Source organism: Mastigoproctus giganteus, chromosome 3 (genome assembly GCF_048544385.1).
Source record: "Mastigoproctus giganteus isolate SK-2022 chromosome 3, ASM4854438v1, whole genome shotgun sequence".
In the NCBI taxonomy this organism is placed as follows: Eukaryota; Metazoa; Arthropoda; class Arachnida; order Uropygi; family Thelyphonidae; genus Mastigoproctus; species Mastigoproctus giganteus.
The window spans coordinates 248,506,107-248,531,088 of NC_143577.1; the positions used below are offsets into that span (position 1 = coordinate 248,506,107).

At 35.5% G+C, this 24,982-nt stretch overlaps 1 protein-coding gene across 1 annotated transcript in view; it reads right to left on the minus strand.

The window, feature by feature from the left end:
• The window catches only part of LOC150089015 (uncharacterized), a 75,949-nt gene that overhangs the window by 24,492 nt on the left and 26,475 nt on the right, over positions 1-24,982 (minus strand). The window contains exons 3-5 of the mRNA XM_090370379.1: positions 15,921-16,146; positions 12,847-13,017; positions 6,439-6,598 (exon numbers count right to left, since the gene is read on the minus strand). Coding sequence (XP_090226505.1) covers positions 6,439-6,598; positions 12,847-13,017; positions 15,921-16,146 — 557 coding nt within the window. The remainder of the gene's footprint in view (positions 1-6,438; positions 6,599-12,846; positions 13,018-15,920; positions 16,147-24,982) is intronic.

Consider the following 24,982-nt stretch of genomic DNA (forward strand, 5'->3'; position numbering starts at 1 on the left):
TAATCCTTGATTGTGGATGAGGATGAGAAGAAAACTTAGTTAACTTCAATCCTTCTAAAACTCAGTCCTGTCTTATTTCTCACTTGAATAAAGCGTCTGTTGCCACATGCTCATCATCAGTGACACACAGATCTCTATAGAAGGTCACATATCTCTAATGCAGATTACCATGATTCTAACTTCTCTTAATATAAGCACAAAATAAATACTGCTTCCTCTGTATCAAAAAATGGGTTTTTCTCTTTTGCTCTTGGTTGCTTTTCTTCTAAATAACTAAAGACTCTGGACAAATTTAAAATCCAGCATGGAATACTGTTCTCACATCTGGGTTGGTGCCTCCCCCAAATTGCTCAAGCTCCTAACTTAGTTAAGAGGGCAGTCAGGTTAATTAATGAGTTAATTAATCTTAAGAAATTAATCTGTACTCTCTCGCTCTCTTACAGACATTTGATTTCTGCTGTATGCCTTTCTAGATACATTCAGAGGAACTGTTCTTTTGAATTGGTATCTGCAATTCCACTCCTCTGTCTTCCAAAACAGTTCTGAATGATGCGTGCTTCAGATAGTCAACATCCATCCTTCAAACTCACAAAACTAACTTCTCCTCTTCTCATTCATCCTTTCTACTTCTGTTCTTTGGAACAACCTTTTTTCACATGTATTTCCTGAAAATGAGAATCTGCAGATATTCAAGTGTAATGTCAATAAGTATCTTCAGTCTTCTCAACTTTCAAATATGGTACAAAGTACTATTATTTCTAATACCGTTTGTGTTTGGGGTTCCTATAAAAAAATTAATAAATAAAATAAAACTTAGTGTGCACATGCCCAAAAGATTTTGCTCTAAGATACAATCTTTTAGCTACCACTACACATTGAAGAATTATAGGATTATTCACCAAACTTTCCGATCAAGGCTTGTATTTATGACAGGAAATATGTACAAATCAGACATCGCATAGAAGCAAAGGCAGATGTCAATATAAAAGTTTTTCTGATACCTATTACTTTGTGACTAAGAATATTGTAATTCTGAATGAAATACAGCAGTATGAGCAGTTTATCTATCCCCTTCCCCTCTTTTGCTGCAGTCAACTGCAGTGATTATCACTGTGGCTGATGTGTGTAGTGAACATAGCAAGGCATTGTGTATGTGTATCACTACATTGCATGGGAAGGCGCCTCCGTAGCCAGGTGGGAAGGAGCAGCAGTGCGTAGCACACGCTTCTTGATTAGACCGGGGTTCGAGCCCGTCACCACCAAATACGGAGGATGCGGAAAGGTCAGGGAATGACCACCGCACCGGAGCAATATGGCCTTAGTTGCTAATGCTCCTAAAAACCAAATAACAACAACATTGCATGGAAAATTTAGATGAAATCAAGAGCACGTTAAAATTTCAAGAGCTTAACATCTTTTAAGTTGGAATAGTTTTTGATGTGAATAACTTCTATTCTGGGGGTACTATGGCACTGAGGCTGTCACAAAAAGTGAAATAAATAAATAAATAAATTTTCTGTTTATACTCCGGGACGACCAAACGGTCAGAGGAGTTCACAAGATAGACAGGTTACAAGAAACAGCACCGTATTCAGTAGTCACGGGCTTGAACCCCGGTCACTCAAGGCACGTGTACTTATGCACCCGCGCGCCTGACCACTAGGCTACGGCAGCCTAAATGTCTAACTACTGTTATATCTCCGAAACTAATAGACAATAGTATAAACAATTTATACTTATTTTGTTGGGTATATAATTCCGTCGACGAATATGCAAGAAAAAATTAGAAATTTTGATATTTAATATCATTTTTTTCAAAAAAACTAAAAAGTTCACATTTTGGTCATTTGCCGTTGCACCTTGGTTACTTTTACTCTCAATAACTTCTAAACTATAATAGACAGACATAAACAGTAAGTGACAAAATTGTTCAGTAGGAAACGTAGTTTTTACATCTATAAATAGTTTTGATGTAGCTCTTATGGTTCCTGAGTAATAGCAACGCAAAGTTGAGAGAATTGAAAAATTCGAGCATTTTCAAGTTTGTTTTCGCAATATCTTGAAAACTATAAATGTTAGAAAAAAATAACAAACAACAAAATTGTTGCCCTTTGAGAGCTCTACACGGATGTATAACTAGATTTCAAATCGGGTTTTTAGTTTTCAAGAATTGAACAACTTGTTAAAGTAACTACTTCGTTCAGTTACTTCGCATTTGTTGAGCAGTGTTTTATTTAGTTAAGTTGTGACAATGCTGAAAGTTACATCAACTAAACGTGTTCAAAGATTTGGACAAAATCACAAATCTAACATTGAAAAGCAAGCACCAAAGTCGGCGGTGGAAAGCAAGAGAGAGAGAGAGAGAGTCATCTAGATTCACATTTCTGTCCAATTTCCCTTTCTTTCACAATATAACTTCGAATGCTGGGCTGTAGATTTTGGCATGTGTTGTACTTGTGTGCAAGTGATGCAACAAGTACAATGCATATGAACAAGAAAACTCAATTGTATGCAATAAGTGCAGTGACACAACAAGCTGCGTACAATTGAGCAACAAAATTGTTGCCCTTGAGAGCTCTACAAGGATATATACACTGGTGTCCAAAGAAAGTGCATCACCCCTTAAAATTGTAATTGTCATCCGAATAACGTAAATATATGGCAATATTTCTTACAGATTGCATCAGATAAGATCGACACATGTAGATGATGACATAATATTGTATCAGCTGTTACTTTCATACTCTGCAAGAGTTGCAGTCATTCCTTGCTTCTGTCAGGATGGCAAGTTACTTGCAGTTGACGCCACGAAGAAAGAGTGCTATTGTTGCTTTACATGAGGAAGGATGTTCTTCCCGTCATATTGCTTATAGAGTGTCTTGTAATCAGTCGACAGTGAGTAGATTTCTTTCCAAACTCAAGAATACTGGTTCTGCTGATAGGAAAAAAGGAACTGGACACAAACGAGTCTCTACACCAAAACAGGACCGTTTTTTGAAGCACTTATGCCTTAAAAACCGTAACGTTTCTTCGTCTGAGCTGAAAAGAGAATGGGAAGAACATACAGGAGTGGGAAAGTGCAGTAACAGTCAGAATATGCCTCTTTAAAAATGGACTTGCAGCCTGTTGTCCTAAGAAGAAGCCTCTCCTCACACAAAAAATGAAAAAGGCCTGACTAATTTTGTGTAAGGAGCATGTCAAATGGACCCCCGAGCAGTGGAAGTCAGTTATTTTCTCAGATGACATGGAATTCAACCTGCATGGCTCTGATGGGAGGCAAACTTTTCGCCATAGACGTGGTGAAGAATACCATCCAGAATGTACGGTGTCTACAGTGAAATTCCCTACCAGCCAAATGATATGGGAGTGCATTTCGTATCGCGGGGTAGGTCACATGCAGTTTATAAAAGGTTCCATAAATGCCAATGGATACCTGGCTATACTGGAAGGCAAACTGCTGCCAACCATTAGAGACCATTTCAACCTGCCAAGTAATTGCATCTTTCAGGACGACTCTGCTCCTTGTCATCGGGGGGCAATAAGTGTAAGTAGGCACTTCTGTAGTTACTTTAGCTTCATTTCTGTATTAGAGGTTTGACAGTAATGTGTTTACATTTGTTACTGGCGAAAAAATGGCTGGAAGAACGGTCCATTACAACTCTTAGCTGGCCAGAAAACAGCCCGGCTGGACCTGAATCCCATAGAGAACTGTTGGCATGGTGTGGAATCTGCAATTGCCAGAAAGAAACCAAAGGCCCTTCTTGAACTTCAGGAAGCCATAATTTGTGTTTGGAACCATGAACTATCAGTTGATTATCTTCAGAAATTGATCTTGTCCATGCCCAATGCCTCAATGGTGTGCTGCTGTGATCAGCGCCAGAGGCGGTTCAACTAAATATTAGTTTGCACCTAGTGAACTTTTCATTTTGTTTTCCATTTAAAATGATAAACTGAAGCAAACTGAGGGCTTCTGATAACATTTCAGCCATAATTGTCGTGTTTACCAAAACTGTTTTATAAAGGTTTCAAATGCTCATCTTGGAATATTTTGAGAGCACCTGTCAAATATTACTTAGCTTTGCCTTAACTATTAATAAATATCTTTTGTTTATATTTATATTTGTGATGATGATAGTCATTAACGTTTCATTTAATGAAACATTAATGAACTCTTGAAAACTAAAAACCCAATTTGAAATCTAGTTACACTGGTATTCAAAGAAAGTGCATCGCAAAAAAGGGTTAGAAATGTGAAATTCCTAGGTGATGCACTTTCTTTGAACACCAGTGTAACTAGATTTCAAATCAAGTTTTTAGTTTTCGAGAGTTGAATGACTCGTTAAAAAAAGTAACTACTTCGTTACTTTGTCATGGGACAAGTACCAAATGCTGTTCATTTGTTTCATCATAACAACGATGTTGTTCAATAACAATGCTCAAGCATCGGAAGGAAACACCACCATCGATTTACAGCCAATGATCACTTCACCAGTTACAAGAGTCATGAACAGTTGACTAGTATGCAAACAAAACTCCATCAAATGAGCGTAGCAGAGACCGGACGTTTGCCATACGTACTGCATCCATCGACTGTAAAACCTGACATGATCACTACAAACGTCGATGTTGAAGATGGTTTGGTCAATGGAACAATCAGAACTTTACAGCACGTTGAGATGGAAGAAACAGAAATTAAAAGATTATGGTAACATTTTGAAAGCAAGAACATTGGAACTAAGAATCATCTCAAGTCAAGCCCACACATATTGTCACATCGTGGCATATTAAAATCTGGCTGGACTCCGATTACGAGACGTTCCACCACAGTATCTTTCAAAAGCAGAATTCTTAAATGCAAAAGTATCTAATTTCCTTTGGTTGAAGCTTGTGCCATGATGGTTCATAAATCTCAGGGTGGAACTTTCAAAGAAATCGTATTTGATTACGATAAGAGTCTCGAACAGCAACTGGTATATGTTGCATTGTTGAGAGTTAGAAGCATCGATGGCCTGTACATCAGAAATCAGAAAGATGACTTTACATTCTACCATGCTTGTGGTTGTAACACACCTAAGATGCAAGATCTTCGAACTGAATTGAAACGTTTGAATAACCATTGTTTGGAAACACTCTACAACTGCATTACAATTTTGGGATCAAGTTGCTTTGTCAAGTTCCAGAATGGTATTGTTGAATACACAGAGTTTGAAACTTCATAGTGAAGACATTGCGACCAATCCAATTCTCATGGAATTGAATATCTTGGTATTAAATGAAACATGGCTTTAAAACGATGAAAATGTTGATGTTTTAGGATACAAACATATCACACAATTCAAAAGACCTTCTGTGCAATCTGGTGGTGTTGCGATATACAATAAAGTCAAATCGACAATATGTACGCCACATATTCTCATTCCCGTGGATGCAGACTCTCTACGGCAAATCACTGGTACAGATAATTGTGGCAAAATTTGTGCAGCTGAAGTTGAAATAAATGGACAGAAGACTTTGCTTGTAACGTTCTACATGTCACCAATTCAACATTGGAGCAGATTAAAGTTTTCTTAATATCCAATCTAGCAATTTATATGCTAAAGTTTGGAGACATACCTAAAGTTGTAAGGGAATTCAACTTGCAAAAGATCCCAATAATTTTAGTGGGTGATTAAGAAACCTGAAAATGCTCCATTCCTCGACTTCGTGGAATCAACATTCGATCTTAAACTTGCATCAGATCCTACAAAATCTACTACACGTGGTCAATCATGTATCGACTTCGTCTTCAACTGCAATGTTAATAGTTTGAATTTTTTCAACTATGTATCCTACTTTAGTTACCACAGACCTTTATTGTTGATTGTAAACAAAAAACCGAATAAAATAAAACTGATTTTATTAAGCTTAAATTGTATTTTTGCATTTCACATGACGTTTTTCACAGATCCACCTTCGGCTCCATGGAGTCAACATCAATTTTTTTTTTAAATTGGGGTATAATAGATTCATATTTATATTTTATGTCAATAAAATATAAATATGACAAAAGGATAAAAAATTTATAGTTTCAAAGAAGAATTTTAAAAAAAATTCAAAAAATGTTTTCCAGAAATTAAAAAAAAGCGGCCACCTGACAGGTGTATTTGCTACAATTGGAAGTGCTGCCAGGGTTAACATTCTTACACAGTTTTCTCTATATCATGCCACATGCATTTTGCAGTTAACGTACTGTGCAGTGTAAGGCGCAGAAATTATGGAACAGAATTAGCATGTATGTCAAAAGTTGACAGAATCATCATCATCGCAACTGTTGTATATTCTGTATAAGGCTACAAAATGAATGGGCAACAGAATTACAGTGATTGAAAAAATAATTAAAAAAATAAAATTATAAAGATTTCAGTCCTATATGTCATTAATGAGAATAATTAAATATACCTATCACAGAAGATTTAATAAGCTGAAACCTAGTTCGCTGACTTATCTTCTTTTCAGCATACCTTCTAAGTTTTTCATCAAAACTACTCAAAATTCTGTTTGACTCTATGAGCGTAACTTTCACTAAATCCACTTCCTCTCTGTATAACCTTTTTATATCCTGTTAAAAATATGGAAATATTAATGGAAAATAATGATCAATAAATAAAGTGTGAAATTATTAGTTTGAAATTTATATTATTTCTTATATTTCAAGTGGTGAATGAAGCCAAATAAGTACTTTAGCTAAATCAAAATAAAAGTAAATATGAATTACCTAAATAATCCTACCTTGATTTAGTAGTAGTAGTAGTAGTAGTAGTAGTAGTAGTGGCATGTGATGCAAGAAAGCAAATGTATGAGCTTATGCAGCATCAGCCAAAAAAAAAAAAAAAAAAATCACACTATTCCCTCCAAATGCCTATCCAGTTCCTCCTTAAATTTATTCAAGCTATCAACTTCCACAACGTCAGATGGAAGTTTGTTCCAGCAATTAACCACCCGCTGGCTAAAGGCAAAAAAAGGCATTTCACCTAGTTTATGTACAAAAATTTTAGTTATGAATTACTACTAAAGATGCAAAGTACCAAATTCTGAATATGTTTAGTTTTCACCAATTCTGCTCCCATTCAGAGCAAATATTCAGATTTTTGTTCATATAAATGAAATTACCCAAACAATTCGGTAATAGCCTGTACAGTGATATGGGAAGCAGTTCGCTATACTTTTTTTAAAGCAGTTGTCAGTTGTACAATACAAATTTGACAATACAATACAAAACACATTTGAAAAAAACACAAACACAAAAGATGTCAATGTTTGCTCAGATCGTGTCAGTGAAATTATTCTTGTAGGAATGGAATCCTTTATTCCACACTCAAAGTTAAAATCTTGCCCTTTATCTAAACCTTGGTTTTCCAATAAATATGCTAAGGCTGATCGAGAGAAGAATGTTTCTTATCGTAAACGGCATGTTTCCAATTCTTCGGTTTCATTTTCTGCCTACACCAGAGCTTGCAACATTTGTAAAGCAGTTATTAATCAGTCCAAACTAGATTTTGAACAGACAAAGAGTAGAAAACTTGCTTCTTGCCCTAATGGTAGCTGAGCATTCTGGTCTCTTGCCAAAGCTATTGGCGGCAAAGTTTGCCCATCTCTGCTTCCACCTCTGTCAAAACCAGATGGTTCTATTGCCACTTCAGCTAAGGATAAACCTGACATACTAGCATCCCATTTTTCTTCCAATTCATGTATTAATGATCTTGGTAAAACACCTCCCACTATTCCCAGCACGCTCCATTCAATGCCTCCTGTGGTCTTCCATCAAAAGGATGTCAGATGGATTTTGACAAATCTTGATGCTAAGAAAGTTCTAGGTCCTGATGGTATTTCTCCATTTGTTCTCAAAATCTGTGTTCCTGAACTTACTCCTATTCTTTGCCACCTTTTTTCACTTTCTTATTCCAAAGGTGTTTTTCCTTCTGCTTGGAATTCCAAAGGTGTTTTTCCTTCTGCTTGGAAATTTGTGCATATCCAGCCAGTTCCTAAAAAGGATGACAAATCCCTCCCATCCAATTATCGTCCCATTGCAATTACTTCTACTCTTTCTAAAGTAATGGAGAAATCCATTAACCGCCAACTCTTAAACTACCTAGAAACTTTCCGTCTGATCAACGATCGTCAGTATGGATTCCGTCAGTGTCGATCCACTGGTGATATTCTGGCTTATGTTACCCATTTATGGACAAATTCAATAGAAAAGTTCGGTGAAACACAAGCAGTTGCTCTTGACATCTCAAAGGCTTTCAATCGTGTTTGGCATAAAGGTCTTCTAAACAAGCTTCCATCTTATGGTTTGCCAACTGTTTTTTGTAATTGGTTATCCAATTTTCTCTCTGACTCTCTGAGGTTGATGGTTGTTGTAGTTATTTGGGAGCATTAGCAACTAAGGCCATATTGCTCCGGGGATATGCGGTGGTCATTACCTGACCTTTCCACATCCTCCGTATTTGGTGGTCACGGGTTCGAACCCCGGTCTAATCAAGAAGTGTGTGTGTGTGTGTGTGTGCTATGCACTGCTGCTCCTGCCCACCTGGCTACAGAGGCACCGAGGGTGATGGTAGATGGCTCTCTGTCTTCTGACCTCCACTAATGCTGGTGTCCCCAAGGTTCAGTTCTTTCCCCCACTCTTTTCCTCTTGTATGTTAATGACCTTCTTCCATTGACCGGAAATCCTATCCATAGTTTTGCTGATGATAGCACATTACATTCCACTTTCCAGTTTGAGAAAACTTGCCCTGCTCAATCAGTTTCAACTTCTCGAATATTCACTACCAATTACTTAAATGCCAATCTTCAGGTAATTCTCCAGTGGGGCAAAGACAACTTAGTTGATTTCAACTCTTCTAAAACTCAGTTCTGTCTTATATCTCACAAAAAGGATTCTTCTGCTCCTATACTTATCTTTGGTGACACTCCAATTTCTAGGCAAGGCGATATATCTCTTTTGGGGATTACCCTGACTTCTAATCTCTCTTGGCACAAGCACATTACAAATATTGCTTCCTCTACATCTAAAAAAACTTGGTTTTCTCTTTTGCTCTCAGCGTTACTTTTCTTCCAAATAGCTCTGTTCGCTCTGTACAAATCACAAATCTGCCCTACCATGGAATATTGTTCCCACATCTTGGGCGGTGTCCCCAAAACCTCTCTCAGGCTTCTAGATTTCATTCAGAAGAGGGCAGTTAGGTTAATTAATGACTCATCTCTAACAGAGTCTCTCCACTCTCTGTCTCATAGATGTACTGTTTCTGGTGCATGCCTTTTATACAGATACTTCCATGGGCACTGTTCTTCTGAATTGGCTTCTATAATTCCCACTCTCTATTTGAAAATGGTTTGAACATGCGCTGCCACCAGCCAACATCCACTTACTGTCCAACTTCAAACAAACAGAACCCACTTTCCATCTTCCTCGTTTATTCATTCAACTGCCGTTTTCTGGAACAACCTTCCTTCATACATATTTTCTGAAAATTAGTCTACAGAAGTTCAAGTCTAATGTCAATAAATATCTTTCGTTTTCTCAACCTCCAACCCATGCACAGTACTAAGTACTATAGGTTCTAATACCTCTCATGTTTGGGGTTTTCATAAAAAAAATATATATATATACAGTATATATATATATATGCAACTTGACTTATAATGAAGAGGAACAGAGAGCAACAGAAGGAAGAGCAACAGCTGTTAATTCTGTCCTCCTGAGCAAACATGGGGACAAAAGTTGGCTGTAAAACGTGTAGACAAAATAGCAATTATTAGTGTGGAAGAATGACTCCTCACCTTGTATGAAGAAGTTTTAGCAAATCTGTAAGTAGGTGTTAACAAACCATCATGTTTAGAGATCTCACTTCGTCAACAGGACACTGTCTGATAAAAATGATCAGAGTTATATGCAAAGCAAAACTGGGTTCTTCATGACAATGTACCAATATACTGAGCCATTAGCAAGAAGTAGCAGGTGAGTGCACAGGGAGCTGTATTCCCATATCTGCCATATTCCCTTGAAATATCAACACCAGTGAATTAAGGCAACAATTAAGGAATACAAGTTTGACAGCTTCTCTTGATTATTTAACACTTTTGTGGTGGTGGTGCCAAAGTCAATGTCAATAGATGCCTTACATTCAAGTGCACAAAATAATGTCCAGGACTGTTTCCAAGAGTTATAGCGATATTTGCAAAACCAGAGAAGGAGGAGGACACTTTGAAGGAGAAACCAGGTAAATTCGATTACCATTACCACGTTAGTGCAATGTCATAATTACTGGAACTTTTTTGAGTTTAACTAACATACCGTACATTTAAAAAGCAAAAACAAAAATAATAATAAAAAAATAATAAATAAATAAATAAAAAAGGGGAAAATTAAGTGAGACAGATATAATTTTATCTGTACAGATATATTATATCATAATTACATAATTATTAATTCACTGTTCTTGAGATAATTAGTCATTTAAACAAAACTGATGAAATTCTATATAATGATTTGAATGCCACATGCAAAATAATAAATTTATTTATTAATATGATAAATCTGCCTACCCAAATAATATTTATATTTAAATAATATGCAGAAATGTGAGAAAATGGAGTTTTGAAGAAACAACAGTTCATATCAGAGAGTCTCCAATAAGATATTTAAATAGTCAGTTAGCATTAGCATTAGTAGAGGCATATGATGCAAGAAAGCAAGCTTATACAGTATCAGCAAAAAAAAAAAAAAAAAAACCCTTCCCATTTCACCCATCCGTTCATTCCAAATGTCTAGCTCTGCCTTGAACTTATTTAATTTTCTGACTTCCACTATAACAGATGGAAGTTTGTTCCAACTATCAACCAGCCACTGGCTAAAGGCGAATTTCTGCACATCTATTCTACAATTGTCTTTCCTCAATTTGAATTTATGTCCCCTTAGATAAGTAATCTGAGCAAGAGGAAGAATCCCATTAGCATTGAGCTTGCTCAATCCATTCAGGGCCTTATACACCTCAATTAGATCACCTTGCATGTGCCTAGTTTCCAGAAGCTCCAATTTGCAGGACATAAGCCTTTCTTGGTAACACCAACCCTTTGTTCCCCTCACCAATCTCGTTGCCCTTCTCTGTACTCGTTCCAGCAGCTCTACATCTTTCCTAAAATGAGGCCTCCAGACTTGTATACAGTACTCAAGGTATGGCCTAACCATTGCCTTACACAAGGGAACCCCCCCCCCCTTATCCCTGCTAGCAAAATTCCTGTATATCATTGACAAGACACCATTAGCAGCTCGTGCAGCCTTTTTTCACTGCTCAGAAAACTTCATATCTGACTGCAAAATTACCCCAAGGTCCCTTTCATTCTCCACTACCCTGAGTGTAGTACTATCCAGTTGGTACGTTACTCTGGGGCTTACTGCTACCCATATGCAGTACTTTTCATCTGTCAATGTTAAACTTCAGTTGCCACCTCTCAGCCCACCTGTTCAACTTTTCCAGATCCTGTTGCAGTAGTGTACTATCATTACTGTCTTTAACAACCCTGCCAACCTTCATATCATCTGCAAACTTAGACATTAAGCCTGATATACCTTCATCAATATTATTGATAAATACTGAAAACAACAATGGGCCCTACACAAACCCTGGGGGACTCCACTAATTAACAGTTTAATAAGTGTCAAATAAAATGAGTGCTAAGGCAACCTTAGATTATTACATATATAAAATGTACACTGTGAACAAGAAACTAAGGAATATGGTTAATTCAAATGAATAAGAGTAATAACAATTAGGTAACACATACAGTGTGTTGCATTTCAGGCATGTTCTTCAATTATTTTACTTAAATTAATTGAATTATAAATGAAAAGGGGCCTGTGGTACTGTATTCCATAACTAATTGAATTATCATTTCCTGTAATTAACAGAAGTGTAAAATGAATAAGTAAATTAACTTGTTATAATTACTAATTAGTTGAATAATAACATATAAAAGTAATTATTTTATATATTATTACTTTAATGTAATATTCACTTAATTCCTCCTGAATTTTAATAAAAATTGAAAAGTAACACATATTTCACAGATCCTCTGTGATTTAAGAAAATAAACAAAAAGCAACACATACCTCAGAACATAATTATGCATTCAATGTTTCTGCAATGTACTTTACATATTTCTTCCTGGATTTAATAAAAATTTAAAATGAATCGTATTACATGTTTCTGCTGTGATTAATATACTAAACAAAGAGTAATAATTCATTATTTATATATTTAGTAAATTGATAATACAAAAATAAGGAATACGTAACCTGCAAATCCACCATACTGTCCATTTATTCCTTCAAGTGCACAGAAACAAACATAATATCCAATACTTCAGCTAAAATATACAATGTATAGGTAACTATATGATATGCATAAAAAAAAAGAAATAATAATTGTCAAATTTCAATTTGTCTGATTTTAATAAAACTTCAGAGGGCTCAAAATCCTTCTGTAAAAGTCAAATATAAAATTTCATAAGTTGAGTTATGTGTGGATGGATATGGTAGAGACAATAGATGCTTTTCACATATTCAAACAACAGATGCTTTACACATATTCAAACAACAGATGCTTTACACATATTCATAAGGCAACTAGTGTGTACATAGACAAGATTAATGTAGAGGTTATATTATAGCTGAAGCATTTGGAATATGATAGTAATTCATCAGAGACAATGGAAGGTACCAGATACAGGCTACTGAATTAAGCTTTAGAAGAGAGGATTCAAGTTTAAGTAGGTCTTTCTGAAGAAAGATCATTAGCCACTTACATCTAAAACAAAATCATAAAGCTCTGCTCCAAATTCAACTCCTGTAGGGCCACCTCCTACAATAACAATGTGCAATAATCGTTTCTTTTCTTCTTCTGTCGTTCCAGGTTCCAAAGCAAGTTCACAGTTTGCCAGGATACGATCGCGAATTTCTCTTGCATGAATAATTTCCTGCAACATAATAGTAAGAAATAGACATTAAAAAATTAGTATTAGTCAAGCCAAATAATACAAGGAAGCAGAAAAACTAGCCAAGAAATACACACATACGCACATAAACAAAAAACAGAATATTTATACTATTCCAATTTTCTTAAGGTAACCATCCAATTCTGCTTTGCATTTAGATAAATTCACTGCCTCCAACAAGTTGGCAGGCATCCTATTCCAGTATTTGACAACCTGCTGCCTATAGGTTAACTTAATGAGATTCAGTCTTTGTTATTCCTTGAGATTTTATATTTGTGCCCCCTGGTTTCTGCCTCACCTATGAGGGAGAACAGACCTTCTTCATTTGTTGCACTCAACCCCTTTGAATAAAAATATTTAATTCTATACAAGACACTGCTCTGTGTTAGGAGGATATTTAGCAGTTGATTAACTAATTAAACAATCATATGCTGAGACCCCCCTTCTCTGACAAGAAAACATAAATAAGTGATTAACTAACAATCATACTATAAATGTTCTATTAACATTTAGAAAAAATACATTGTACACCACTATGGACAACATAATGAAAAATGTGAAACGGTCTAATAGTTCAATTTGTAATTTAAAATTATTTGAAAGCAGAAGCAGAACATTACTGGGCATAACAAAGTAATATGTCCGTCATAGAACTGTTGGCAATGATAGTGATGTAAGCAGCCAATCTAGACCTTAGTGCAGCCCTATGCTCTTTGATCATAGAAAGTGGAAAGTTGGCAAACTCCAAATTTCTATTAGTATTAGCCAGCCACATTGCTGGCTCTCAAGTGTATATGAATAATGGTGTGTCAGGAATATCTTTTAAACTGGCCTTAAGAAAACTGTAAGCCTGACCTTTATACAATGTTAAATTTTAGCCAGTGAGTTATAAATTACTGGAATAAGCTACCTACTTGGATGGTAGAGGCTGACAGGTTGGGAAAATTCAACGGTCAGCTGGATTACCTACGGGAGGAGGGAAATGCATAGGTTAACTATTTCCTTTTCTCTTATTATTATTATTTTATTTTTATTCTTATTATTTTTTGTTATTTTTTTTGGTTGGTGCAGCATAAGCCAGTCTTCCTTGCACCATGTGGCCATTGCTAATAATAATAATAATTTTCCACATTGGCAACTACTTTACCAATAACATTTCTAGTCTCAGCATTGAGAAGAGTGACAATTGGCTAAAAAAAGTGTGCCACTAACAGTAAAAAAAATAAAAGTAAATACATTTTATATTTTTGTATTTATTACTGATATATATTTATTTTGTTTATTACTGATTTGTATTTTTGACAACTGATGTTATAAATGAATAAACACTATATAACGTATTCATATTTGTAAGTCAACAGAGTGAAATGATGCTGTGTTACTCTTAAAGCGACTTTCATTGTGAGGTATAGCAAATGATCCCCCGATGAACATGGTGACACTTGGGTACTCTTTTCCCAGTTGCCGATGGATGGCTAGATTGGCCAAAGGAATACTGGCTCCAGTTTCTGGTCTCACTTACTTTGATTACCATTATTTTCAATGAATGTGATAAGTAATTTATTAAAAAAAATTTTTTTAATTTGATTACCAGATTAACATATCAACTGTGTAGTACTACACTTAGGTTAGTGGAAAATGAAAAAGATCAGGGGGTAATTATGCAGTCAGATATGAATTCTCTGAGCAGTGCAATAGGTTGCCAGGACAGTTCATGGGGTTTTGTTGGCAATATTTAGGAATTTTGCTAGCAATTATTCCATTGTATAAGACAATGGTCAGGCCACATCTTGAGTACTGCATACAGGTCTGGAGGCCTCATTTTAGGAAGGATGTAGGAATGCTAGAATGAGTACACATACAGAAAAGGGCAATGAGATTGGAGAGGGCAACAATGGGGTGCTCTTACCAAGAAAGGTTTCAGACAGTGAAAATTACAGTGTCTGGAGACTAGGCACCTGTGAGGCGATCTGATTGGCTTTGAATGGATTTAGCAAGCTGATGGGATTCTTCCTCTTTCTCAGACTATGCACATAAGGGGGGGGGCATAAATTCAAATTGAGGAAAGATGGTTGCAGAACAGGTGTACAGAAGTTTACCTTTAGCTAATAGGTGTTTGATTGTTGGAACAAACTTCCAGAATTTTCAAACTGTTGGAGGGGATGGATAGGTGAAATAGAAAGAGTTTTTTTTTGTTTTTTTTGCTGATACTATATAAACTTGTTTTCTTGCATCATTTGCTATTACTAATGCTAAGCTGCTACTGGTAGGGATTGGGACCTACCAGTAGCAGCGGATTGGTAGGGATTGGGACCTACCAGTACCAAAAAACTGAGGTAGGTCAAGGACCTACCTCAGTTTTTTTTTGCCTTAAAAATGAATGAATCTAATATGTTTTTTTCGAAATCCTGGCAATCACTCTTAAAAGTATTTAAATATCATCATACTGGTTGTTTGGAATTGGCACAATGGAGTGATGTATGATCAAAGCTATGATGTATTGGTACGTCGTGTCTATACACTGCATGTAGTCTATGGTAAATTTATCTATTTTATTGGATAAAAAAAAAAAAAGTTTGGAAGAAAACTATGAGACCTTGGTTTTGTCTCTAAAACTTGGGAGGGCTGTACTACACAAATTAGAGTGCTGCGATCTAATTTGTTTATAGCAAAAGTTATAAGTTAAATTTAAATTGGTAAACACTTTTTTAGTAAAAAAAAAAACAATTTACCATCAATATGCACTGCAAAAAATAATACACATTTGAATGTATATATTTGAAACTCTCAATATTTGCCCTCACATCCAGAAATCTAATCTGCATTTACTGATCCGAATATAGGTTATTCAATTATATATTTATTTATAAATTATTAATACTTACCTTTAAGAAGAATGCATATTCATTGACTCCAGGAACTCCAAATGTATTATTTAAGGCTCCTACACCAATAATTAATTTATCATAATTCAGATGATAGTGGAAATCTGGTTTTAATATACTCTGACACGTGACAACTTTGTTAGGAATATCAAGAGCAGTAGCTTTGGCAAGGTGGAAGTTAGCAGGATTTTTAAAACCCATGTTTCTTACTGGTTCAATGATGGATCTAAAGGAAAAAAATGTATGAGAAGCTCCTAAAATAGAGAAAATCTGTTTCATATTTTTCCTCTTGTGACTCCTCTCTTCCTTCTACCAGCAAGGTTAAAAACATTTGCAGCATACTTTCACTATGCCTAATTTTTAAATTAGATTTTAACTTGTGACAATGAATACATTTCTATAAATAAATAAAAAAAAGGGATATTCACCCAAGGAAAAAAGCAATATTAATCAAAAATCTAAATTTCTTGTGTTTACTTTGTTTTTCCCTTTTGATTATCTTTTTAATAGGATAATTAGTCCATGCATAACTGCTGCCAAAGTTGATATACAGTCTCCTTTCTCATTAGCTGTCCCAGTTTTTTTATGAATAACATAAATTATGAATTTTATATAAAACCAGTTTTGTGTGGACTGGAAAAGAAATTTTCATTTTTATTAGTTATTCTAGTTATTTTTGTTTACTATCTCTTAAAGCTTCTATTTTGTGTTATTAATTTCTTAAAGTTTTATATATGTAAAATTAGTTTATACCAAAATTTAGGTTTATTTTACTGTAAACCTTTCTGATCTGCATTCTATTCTGGATAATTTCTTTATATTTTCGTATCTGGAGTCATAGCATATAACAGTATTGTTCACTAATTTACTAATAAACTAATTATCCTTGGAAATTTATTATAATTATTCATATTTCTTACAAGATGTAATCCATATTTAAAAACTGGCAGTTTGCAAATGTGGAATCAGAGAAAATAAAATACATAAAATGATTTTTTTTATCATGCAGGGGCATCCACAAAAGAATACCCAAATTCACTTTAATAATCCCAGAACAAAAGATATATATGTATACTTTTATCAAATATCATAATTACTAATTTTTGCCCCCCCCAGGTGTTGCTGATATCTGACTAAAGAAAGAATGCTCTGTGATTGAGAAGGCCCAGTGCTCTACACCTGCTGAATCATGATCATCCACCCAGTGGCAAAACTACTACTACCAAGTCTGCCACCATTCCTAGACACTTACTAAAACATTTTTAGAAAGTGGATCAGTAAACAAAAGACATTTCCAGATCCAAACACTTCAGCAGAAACAGAATAAGCTTTGCATAAGTTTTGCATAAATATTTAAAATTGCAGCTTCATAAAAATTTCAAGACAGCAGATTGTTCACACTGTGGAAGCTTTTGCATGTAAGAGATGGTATAGAGCACAGTGAAGATAATGAGTATCTGTCACATACATGCTCCACAAATGATCTGAAATTCCGTATATCAGATAAAGTTAATGAGCATAATACTATTTTCACACTGCTGCATACATTTGTCAAGCCTTTATCTGATTCATCTTTTTTTTTATTTTTCAATGAATAACATAACTTGAATATGAAAAAAATTCTAACAAAAATATGCTTGCTTTTCTAGCTTATTATTTTGTAAATACAGGTAACCCTCATATAACACAGTAGTTAGGTTCTTACAAAATGTCATGTTGTGCGAAACCATGTTATATGGGACTACGAAAAAAGTACAAAAAGGGGAGTTACGTTTTAAAAGCTAACAAAAATACACTATTTCATTAAAAAAATATTAACAAAACTAACAAAAATACACCATTCTAGATTTAGTGTATCTTCTGCTCTCTTTAAAAAATCAGTAACCTGGTTTTGTTTGCTTTTGCTTGATAAATCTTTATGAATTTCATCGTATGGAACTAAGCATTTTTGAAGCTCCCTTTTGAACTTTGGGCTCCTTTCAATCAAGAATCCGCATTCAAAAAATAAGATTCTAATTGCTCAGCTAACTTTATGCCTTCACATATGTTTTTTAGTGTAAAATTTGGAAGTTTAGAATTTTCATCTGCACTATCATCCTCTGGATTGATTTGGTGATGATGCCATTTCCACCAAATCCACTGCATCATATCTTTTTTTTAATTTTTTTTTAGGAGCATCAGCAACTAAGGCCATATTTCTTTGTATATATTGTCAATAAATTGCGTGTGTCCTGAGGTCGATTTTCTGTTTTGCTGGACAAAAAAAAAAACCCAAGTTTCTGGGGAAAAAACCATGCTGCCCTCACCTGAGCCTGACTAATTTAGCCATGTTGTGATAAAGACCCATAAAATTCCTCCCATTATCGATGGGATTCGAACTCAGGTCTTTTCCACCTGGTGTGGGGAGGAGGGTGATTCTATCAACTGTGCTACTAAATGTGCTACTGATCATATGACTACTAAAGTGGGGCACCTCCATAGCCAGGTGAGCAGGAGCAGCAGTGCGTAGCACATGCTTCTTGATTATACCGGGGTTTGAGCCCATGACCACCAAATACATAGGATGTGGAAAGGTCAGAGAATGACTACCGTATATCCCCGGAGCAATATGGCCTTAGTTGCTAATGCTCCTAAAAATCAAATAACAAACAAACTACTAAAGCTCACGAGGGCTTTAGTAGTCATATCATCAAAACTTTCCCCTCCTACCAACATAGCAAGTTCCACTATTGCACCGATTCCATTTTCTGCCAGTTCGACCATATTTCCTGAATGTATGAACTGACTCTGGCCATACATTTTTCCACACACATTTAACGTTGAGGGCTTTACTTTTTTGAGCGATAAAGCTATGATTCTGATACAGTCCACAATTGAGAAATGTTTCTATGCCTCCATTACTTCAATAGATTTGGAATCATTTTTTTCCAAAATCCATTGTAACAATTTTCTGATATAATGAGTTTTAAAGGTGGATATAATGCCTTGATATAATGGCTGAATAAAAGAAGTTGTATTAACCTAGTACAACTGTGGTGGTAGAAACATAACTTCAACATTTGGATGACTTAAATCTTTTGGATGGCCTGGCGTGCTATCCAACAGTAATAAAACTTTGAAATCTAGAATTTTTCACAAGTTCAATAGTACAGAACATAATATGGGGATTTCTCAACAAAATAAAATACAGGGATTTCTCAATATTTTTTTATTTTTTGACTAGCGAGTCAACAGCGGGGATTCAAAAAGAGTGGAAATGTTGAAAAATTACATCCAACATACAGTAATAGCAGGGTTCCCCTGCACAAAAACTAAAAAATACTGTGTTATGCGAGGTTTTCTGAAATTCTCTAACCGTGTTATATAAGTACCGTGTTGTGCGAGGATGCTGCAATTTATCAATCGTGTTAGAGCGAAACTGTGTTGTAGAAGTACTGTGTTATATGGGGACTGCCTGTAAAACATGAATTTATCAGTAAGGAAGACCTCACTGTAAAATTTTTGCTACAAAAATTAAACATATTAAATTAAAAATTAAAGTACAGAAAAAAATTTTCAACTGACATAATATAAGAAACAAAACTATCATATGAATATAATAAAATCATGAGTCTACTTATATAAAGCAAAGAAGAGTAAACTTTAGTGATGGACATAATCGAATGACTGATATATAACGGAACTATTGGCTGAGTGGTAACAACACTTTAGTTTTGATGACATCACACTGAATCCTGCCACTGTTATTTTTTTTCTTGTGGATTTTGTAATTACTCAATTTGCATATAATCAATTATGAAACTACATAATTGATTATTTTGATTATAGTTCTTGATTATGTCCATTACTAAAAAACTTCATCAATGTTACCACTTCTATATACAAGGAGTCCCCACAGTTATGAGCAGAGGTGGACTGGCCATAAGACTTACTGAGGAAACCCCTGGTGGGCTGGAGGCCGGTGTACCATAAACACTAGTATGAGGCTGCCACAAGGTTTCTCCAGTAAGAATTTTTGACCCAGTCTGGCTCTGATTACGAGGATTTGAAAATAAAAGGAAGTCCTTGAGAAAATTGACCAAGCACTTGAATATTTTTGTGAGAACAGCCCACTTCATGATCATGCAGCAAAAGTTAAGCACCAAGTTAAAGACATAACTAAATGCTACGACACGATTTTATCTGACCTTTCCTCAGAAAAACCCAAACAACTATGGATTAATTCTTTATTTGTAAAACTGAAAAATTGTGTAACTTCAATAAACTTTACTTAACCTTACATTGTTCAACACATTTTAATAAAAAATGTCTATTAAAATAATTGTCCCATTTTTCAGTTCCTTCAATCCATTTTTTACTATGTACAAGTACATAATACACATTACGAAAATTTGGTCTCTATTTTAAGTGGAATTTTCTGGAACTAATTATCCTTGGATAACGAGAACCCCCCGTAATACCAACTAGTGGTGGTCCCAGATAAGGGCTATTGCTCCTCCCCATTATAAAAATGATGTGGATTTTTTTTTTTTTTTTTTTTTTTACTGTTACCTGTTGATTTAAGCTCAGTGATTCCTTGGAACAATGTTTTAGCCCACCCCAATTTATTTTATATAATAACCAATTCGTATACATTTTTTTCTGCTGTTTTTTTACATAACATTAGTGTAGCTGGTATTGTACAGAAGTGCCAGTACAAGTGCCATATTCTATGGATGGCACTTCTGTACGATCTATGGAAAAGCCTGTATGACTTTTCACAGCCAAATCAAACTCTGGTTTTCTGATATGTCTTGTTTATATTTTATTTTTATTGTCTCTCTCAGTTTCACTTTCCACAAACAGAAATTTTTTCTGTATAGTTTCATGAACTCTAATAATAAATTCTTCGAAAATTTTAACAGCAACAAGCAAACTAGACAAAGCATGAACTCCGCACATTAGTTGTAAGCTGTTTTCATAACAATTCTGGTTATCAGATGAATAGTTTCACTCCTAAACACTTGTCCAAATCAAAGAAATTGAAAATTAAGAGGGAGCATTATACCATAGAAATCAACAGCCAGTGAAGTATTTAATGTCCTTTAGACTACTCCTAAATTGGCTGAATCACAAAAAGAATTGAATCAGAACTAATTTGTGTTTGACAATACTACAGAATCTTGCAGGCACAAACAAAAAGACTGAGGAGTGGCAATTATTTTTTAAGTTGTATAAACATGTATAGAATATTGTGTAAATGCAAATTATGGTAATTTGCATTTATACAATATGTACGTTTATACAATACTACTTTCTCACGTTAATGCTTCCCTTTTATATATATAGGCAGAGTTAATTTAGAATCAAAAAGCTGAAAAAAAAAATTAATTATTCAAAATATCAGGCTGAACTGTTCTGGGTAACCGAGAAACCTTATTTACTTTAAAGGATGTTGTTGTTGTTATTTGGTTTTTAGGAGCATTAGCAACTAAGGCCATATTGCTCCGGGAATATGCAGTGTTCATTCCCTGACCTTTCCGCATCCTCCGTATTTGGTGGTGACAGGCTCGAACCCCGGTCTAATCAAGAAGCGTGTGCTACGCACTGCTCTCCTTCCCACCTGGCTATGGAGGAGCCCACTTTAAAGGATCCAGTAGAGAAAACTCTTGAATTAGTTGTAACAATCACAAATTAAAATTGGACAAACAGAGCAGCTAAGTAATCCAGAGTTAAGGCCTGATTTCTAACAAAATGTATATGCACTGTATATTTCATAAAATACAAAATAATCAATTCATAAATTGAATACATGTAATTGAAACTGTATTCTAAATTAAAAATGTTCAAAGGATTCAGGAGAATTTGATCCCATTCCTAAGAGATTAAGGAAGTTTTCAGAAAATTAATTTCATTTCTATACTACAATAAAATTCCTGACTGTAATGATGGTAGATTGATTGTGAGCCCTATAGGGAAAAATTGCAAAATACAAAAATACCTTTCCCAATTTTATTTCATGGAGTCAGTAAAGTACAATATAATGTCTTAACCCTCCAACAGGTGTGTTAAAAAAAGTACACCCCAGGGGGTTCACATCTGGTGAGTATGGGCTTGGCACACCTAGAATCCTGAGCTGGATATCATCATTCTTCTCTTTCTTGGTGATACCCTTTTGACTCTCTCTCTCTCTCTCTCTCTCTCTCTCTCTCTCTCTCTCTCTCAGGGTAACAGGTAACTCGGGAATTTTTTTTTTCCTTTTGGATGCAGCATAAGCCTCAGGCTTCCTTACACCATATAGCTAATAATAATAATAATAATAATACTGAAAGGGTCCAAAGACGAAAAAAGTGCATCCTTGGACCTCACAGAATCAGTAAAAAAGGTACTCACATGAGGAAAGTAAAATGAATGAGGAAGAAATTAACTTTCTTATTAACTTTATCTGATATGTGGAATTTTCACTGTTATAAATGATTCTAGAACTACAGACCATAAATTCAAATTATGTGAGGCAGCTTAGACTGGACTACAGGAGGGATCCCTTTTAGCTAGAGATTTGTTAATTATTGGAATAAGCTGCCTCCATGGATAGTTGAAGCTGACAGCTTAGGGAAATTCAGAGATCAGCTGGGTAGATGCTCTCGTAAGAAGAGTGTGAGACAGGTGATTTATTAATTTCTTTTTTGGCTGATGCAGCAAAAGCCCAGGGTTTCCTTGCACCATATGTATGGCTAACGCTAATACTAAAAATATTAGTAGAGTAGGCAAGGTTAAATGACTTTGTAATGTCATTTTTTATTCTAATATCTAGTAGCTGGGCAGCTTAATTCATGGTTCAACATTGCTCCACAATAATAGAAAACTTCAAACAACCTATGACATCCAGGTTCAGCTTTTGCTACAAATATGTAAAGGAATGTAATTATTGAGAAGGATGGTGATCTTTTGTCACTGTATAGTAGTAGTCAGCTATGGAGCAAATGACCACATAATCACACAATCATCAGGGCCCAAGAAAGTGAAAACTCAGCACTCTGTAGGATTTTTGGGATTGTTTTGAGAAAACAAGCTTATACAGTATCAACTAAAGGAAAAAAAAGGCAATACATCCCATTAGCTGTCCATCCCTTCCAATGCTTTGTCTGGTTCTTCCTTGAACTTATTTAAATCTACCACCCTACTACACCAGATGGGAGTTTGGAGTGTTCCAATGATCAACCATCCACTAACTGAAGGCAAATTTCCACACATCTACCCTGCAACAAACTTCCTTGTCAATATTAAAGTTCAATTGCCACTTCTCAGTCCATCTGCCTAGTTTCAGTAGCATACCCTGATTACTATGATTAACCATCCTCTGCCAACCTTTGTATCAACTGAAAACCTAGACATTAAACCTTTCTAATACACCTTTGTCAATATCATTAATAAATATAGAAAACAACAATGGGCCCAGCAGTGAACAATGAGGGATTCCACTAATAACATTAGTCCAAGAAGAGCAATGCCCATTGATTACCACTCTCTTTTCAATGTTTTTCATTCTCTAAATTCTTCTCAATTCTTTTAGTGTGGTCTTCTTGAAGAGAGGAATTTTAGTCTTGTTTTAGAACAGCACAATGATGCTAAATGGCTCGTGTTCTGCAAAACATTGCAAATCTTGAATTTGAAACTTTAGAACCCCTCCTTTAGTACCACTTCCTATAGCCTAATCTGATCTCACTCCTTCAGAAATCTGGTTTTTGGACACTTCGAAAGAATTAATGTTGGTTTACAGGTAAAACTCAATTTCACGACAATAACCAAGTGACAAAAGCAGTACAAATGTACTTCAATTTAGCATTAGCATTAGTAGAGGCATTTGATGCAAGAAAGCAAGCTTATGCAGCATCAGCCAAAAAAAAAAAAAACCCACTTCCACTTCACCCCTCTGTTCGTTCAAAATACCTGTCCAGCTGACCTTAAACTTATTTAGGCTATCAACCTCCACTACAAGGGATGGAAGTCTGTTCCACCAACCAACCACCCGCTGGCTAAAGGCAAATTTCCGCACGTCTATCCTACATCTGTCTTTCCTCAATTTGAATTTATGCCCTCTCAGGTGATTTTTCTGAGCTAGAGGAAGAATCCCATCAGCATTGAGCATGCTCAAACCATTCAAGGCTTTATACACCTCTATCAGATCACCTCGCTGGTGCCTAGTCTCCAGACACTGTAATTTGCAAAACTTAAGCCTTTCTTCGTAAGAGCACCCCTTTGTTCCATTCACTAATCTTGTTGCCCTTCTCTGTACTCGTTCCAGCAGCTTTACATCCTTCTTGAAATGAGGCCTCCAGACCTGCATACAGTACTCTAGGTGTGGCCTGACCATTGCCTTATACAAGGGAATAATCACTTCCTTATCCCTGCTGGAAAAATTCCTGTATATCATTGACAATACTCCATGAGCTACTCTTGCAGCCCGTCTGCACTGTTCAGAGAACTTCATATCTGCCTGCACAACCACCCCCAAGTCCCTTTCATTCTCTACCACTGTCAGTGTAGTACCACAGAGTTGATACGTTGCTCTGGGGTTGCTGTTTCCCATGTGTAGTACTTTACATTTGTCAATGTTAAACTTCATTTGCCACCTCTCAGCCCATCTGCTCAGCCTTTCCAGATCCTGTTGCAGTAGCATAGTGTCAGTAGTGTCCTTGACAACCCTGCCAACCTTTGTATCGTCTGCAAACTTGGACATTAAGCTTGATATACCATCATCAATATCATTTATAAATACAGAAAACAATAATGGACCCAACACTGAGCCCTGAGGGACTCCACTAATAACATTAGTCCACGATGAGCAGTGTCCATTGATTACCACTCTCTGTCTTCTCCCCTTCAACCACCCCTTTATCCATAGCAGCAATTTGCCTCCAATGTCACACTGCTCCAATTTGTGTAGCAGTCTTCCATGTGCAACAGTATCAAAAGCCTTTCTAAGATCCAAGTATATAATATCAAAGCTATTCCCTAAAGAGCCCCTTCTCGCACACAAAAAAAAAATTTTGTACAATGTTTGAATTCTTGTGTAAAGGACA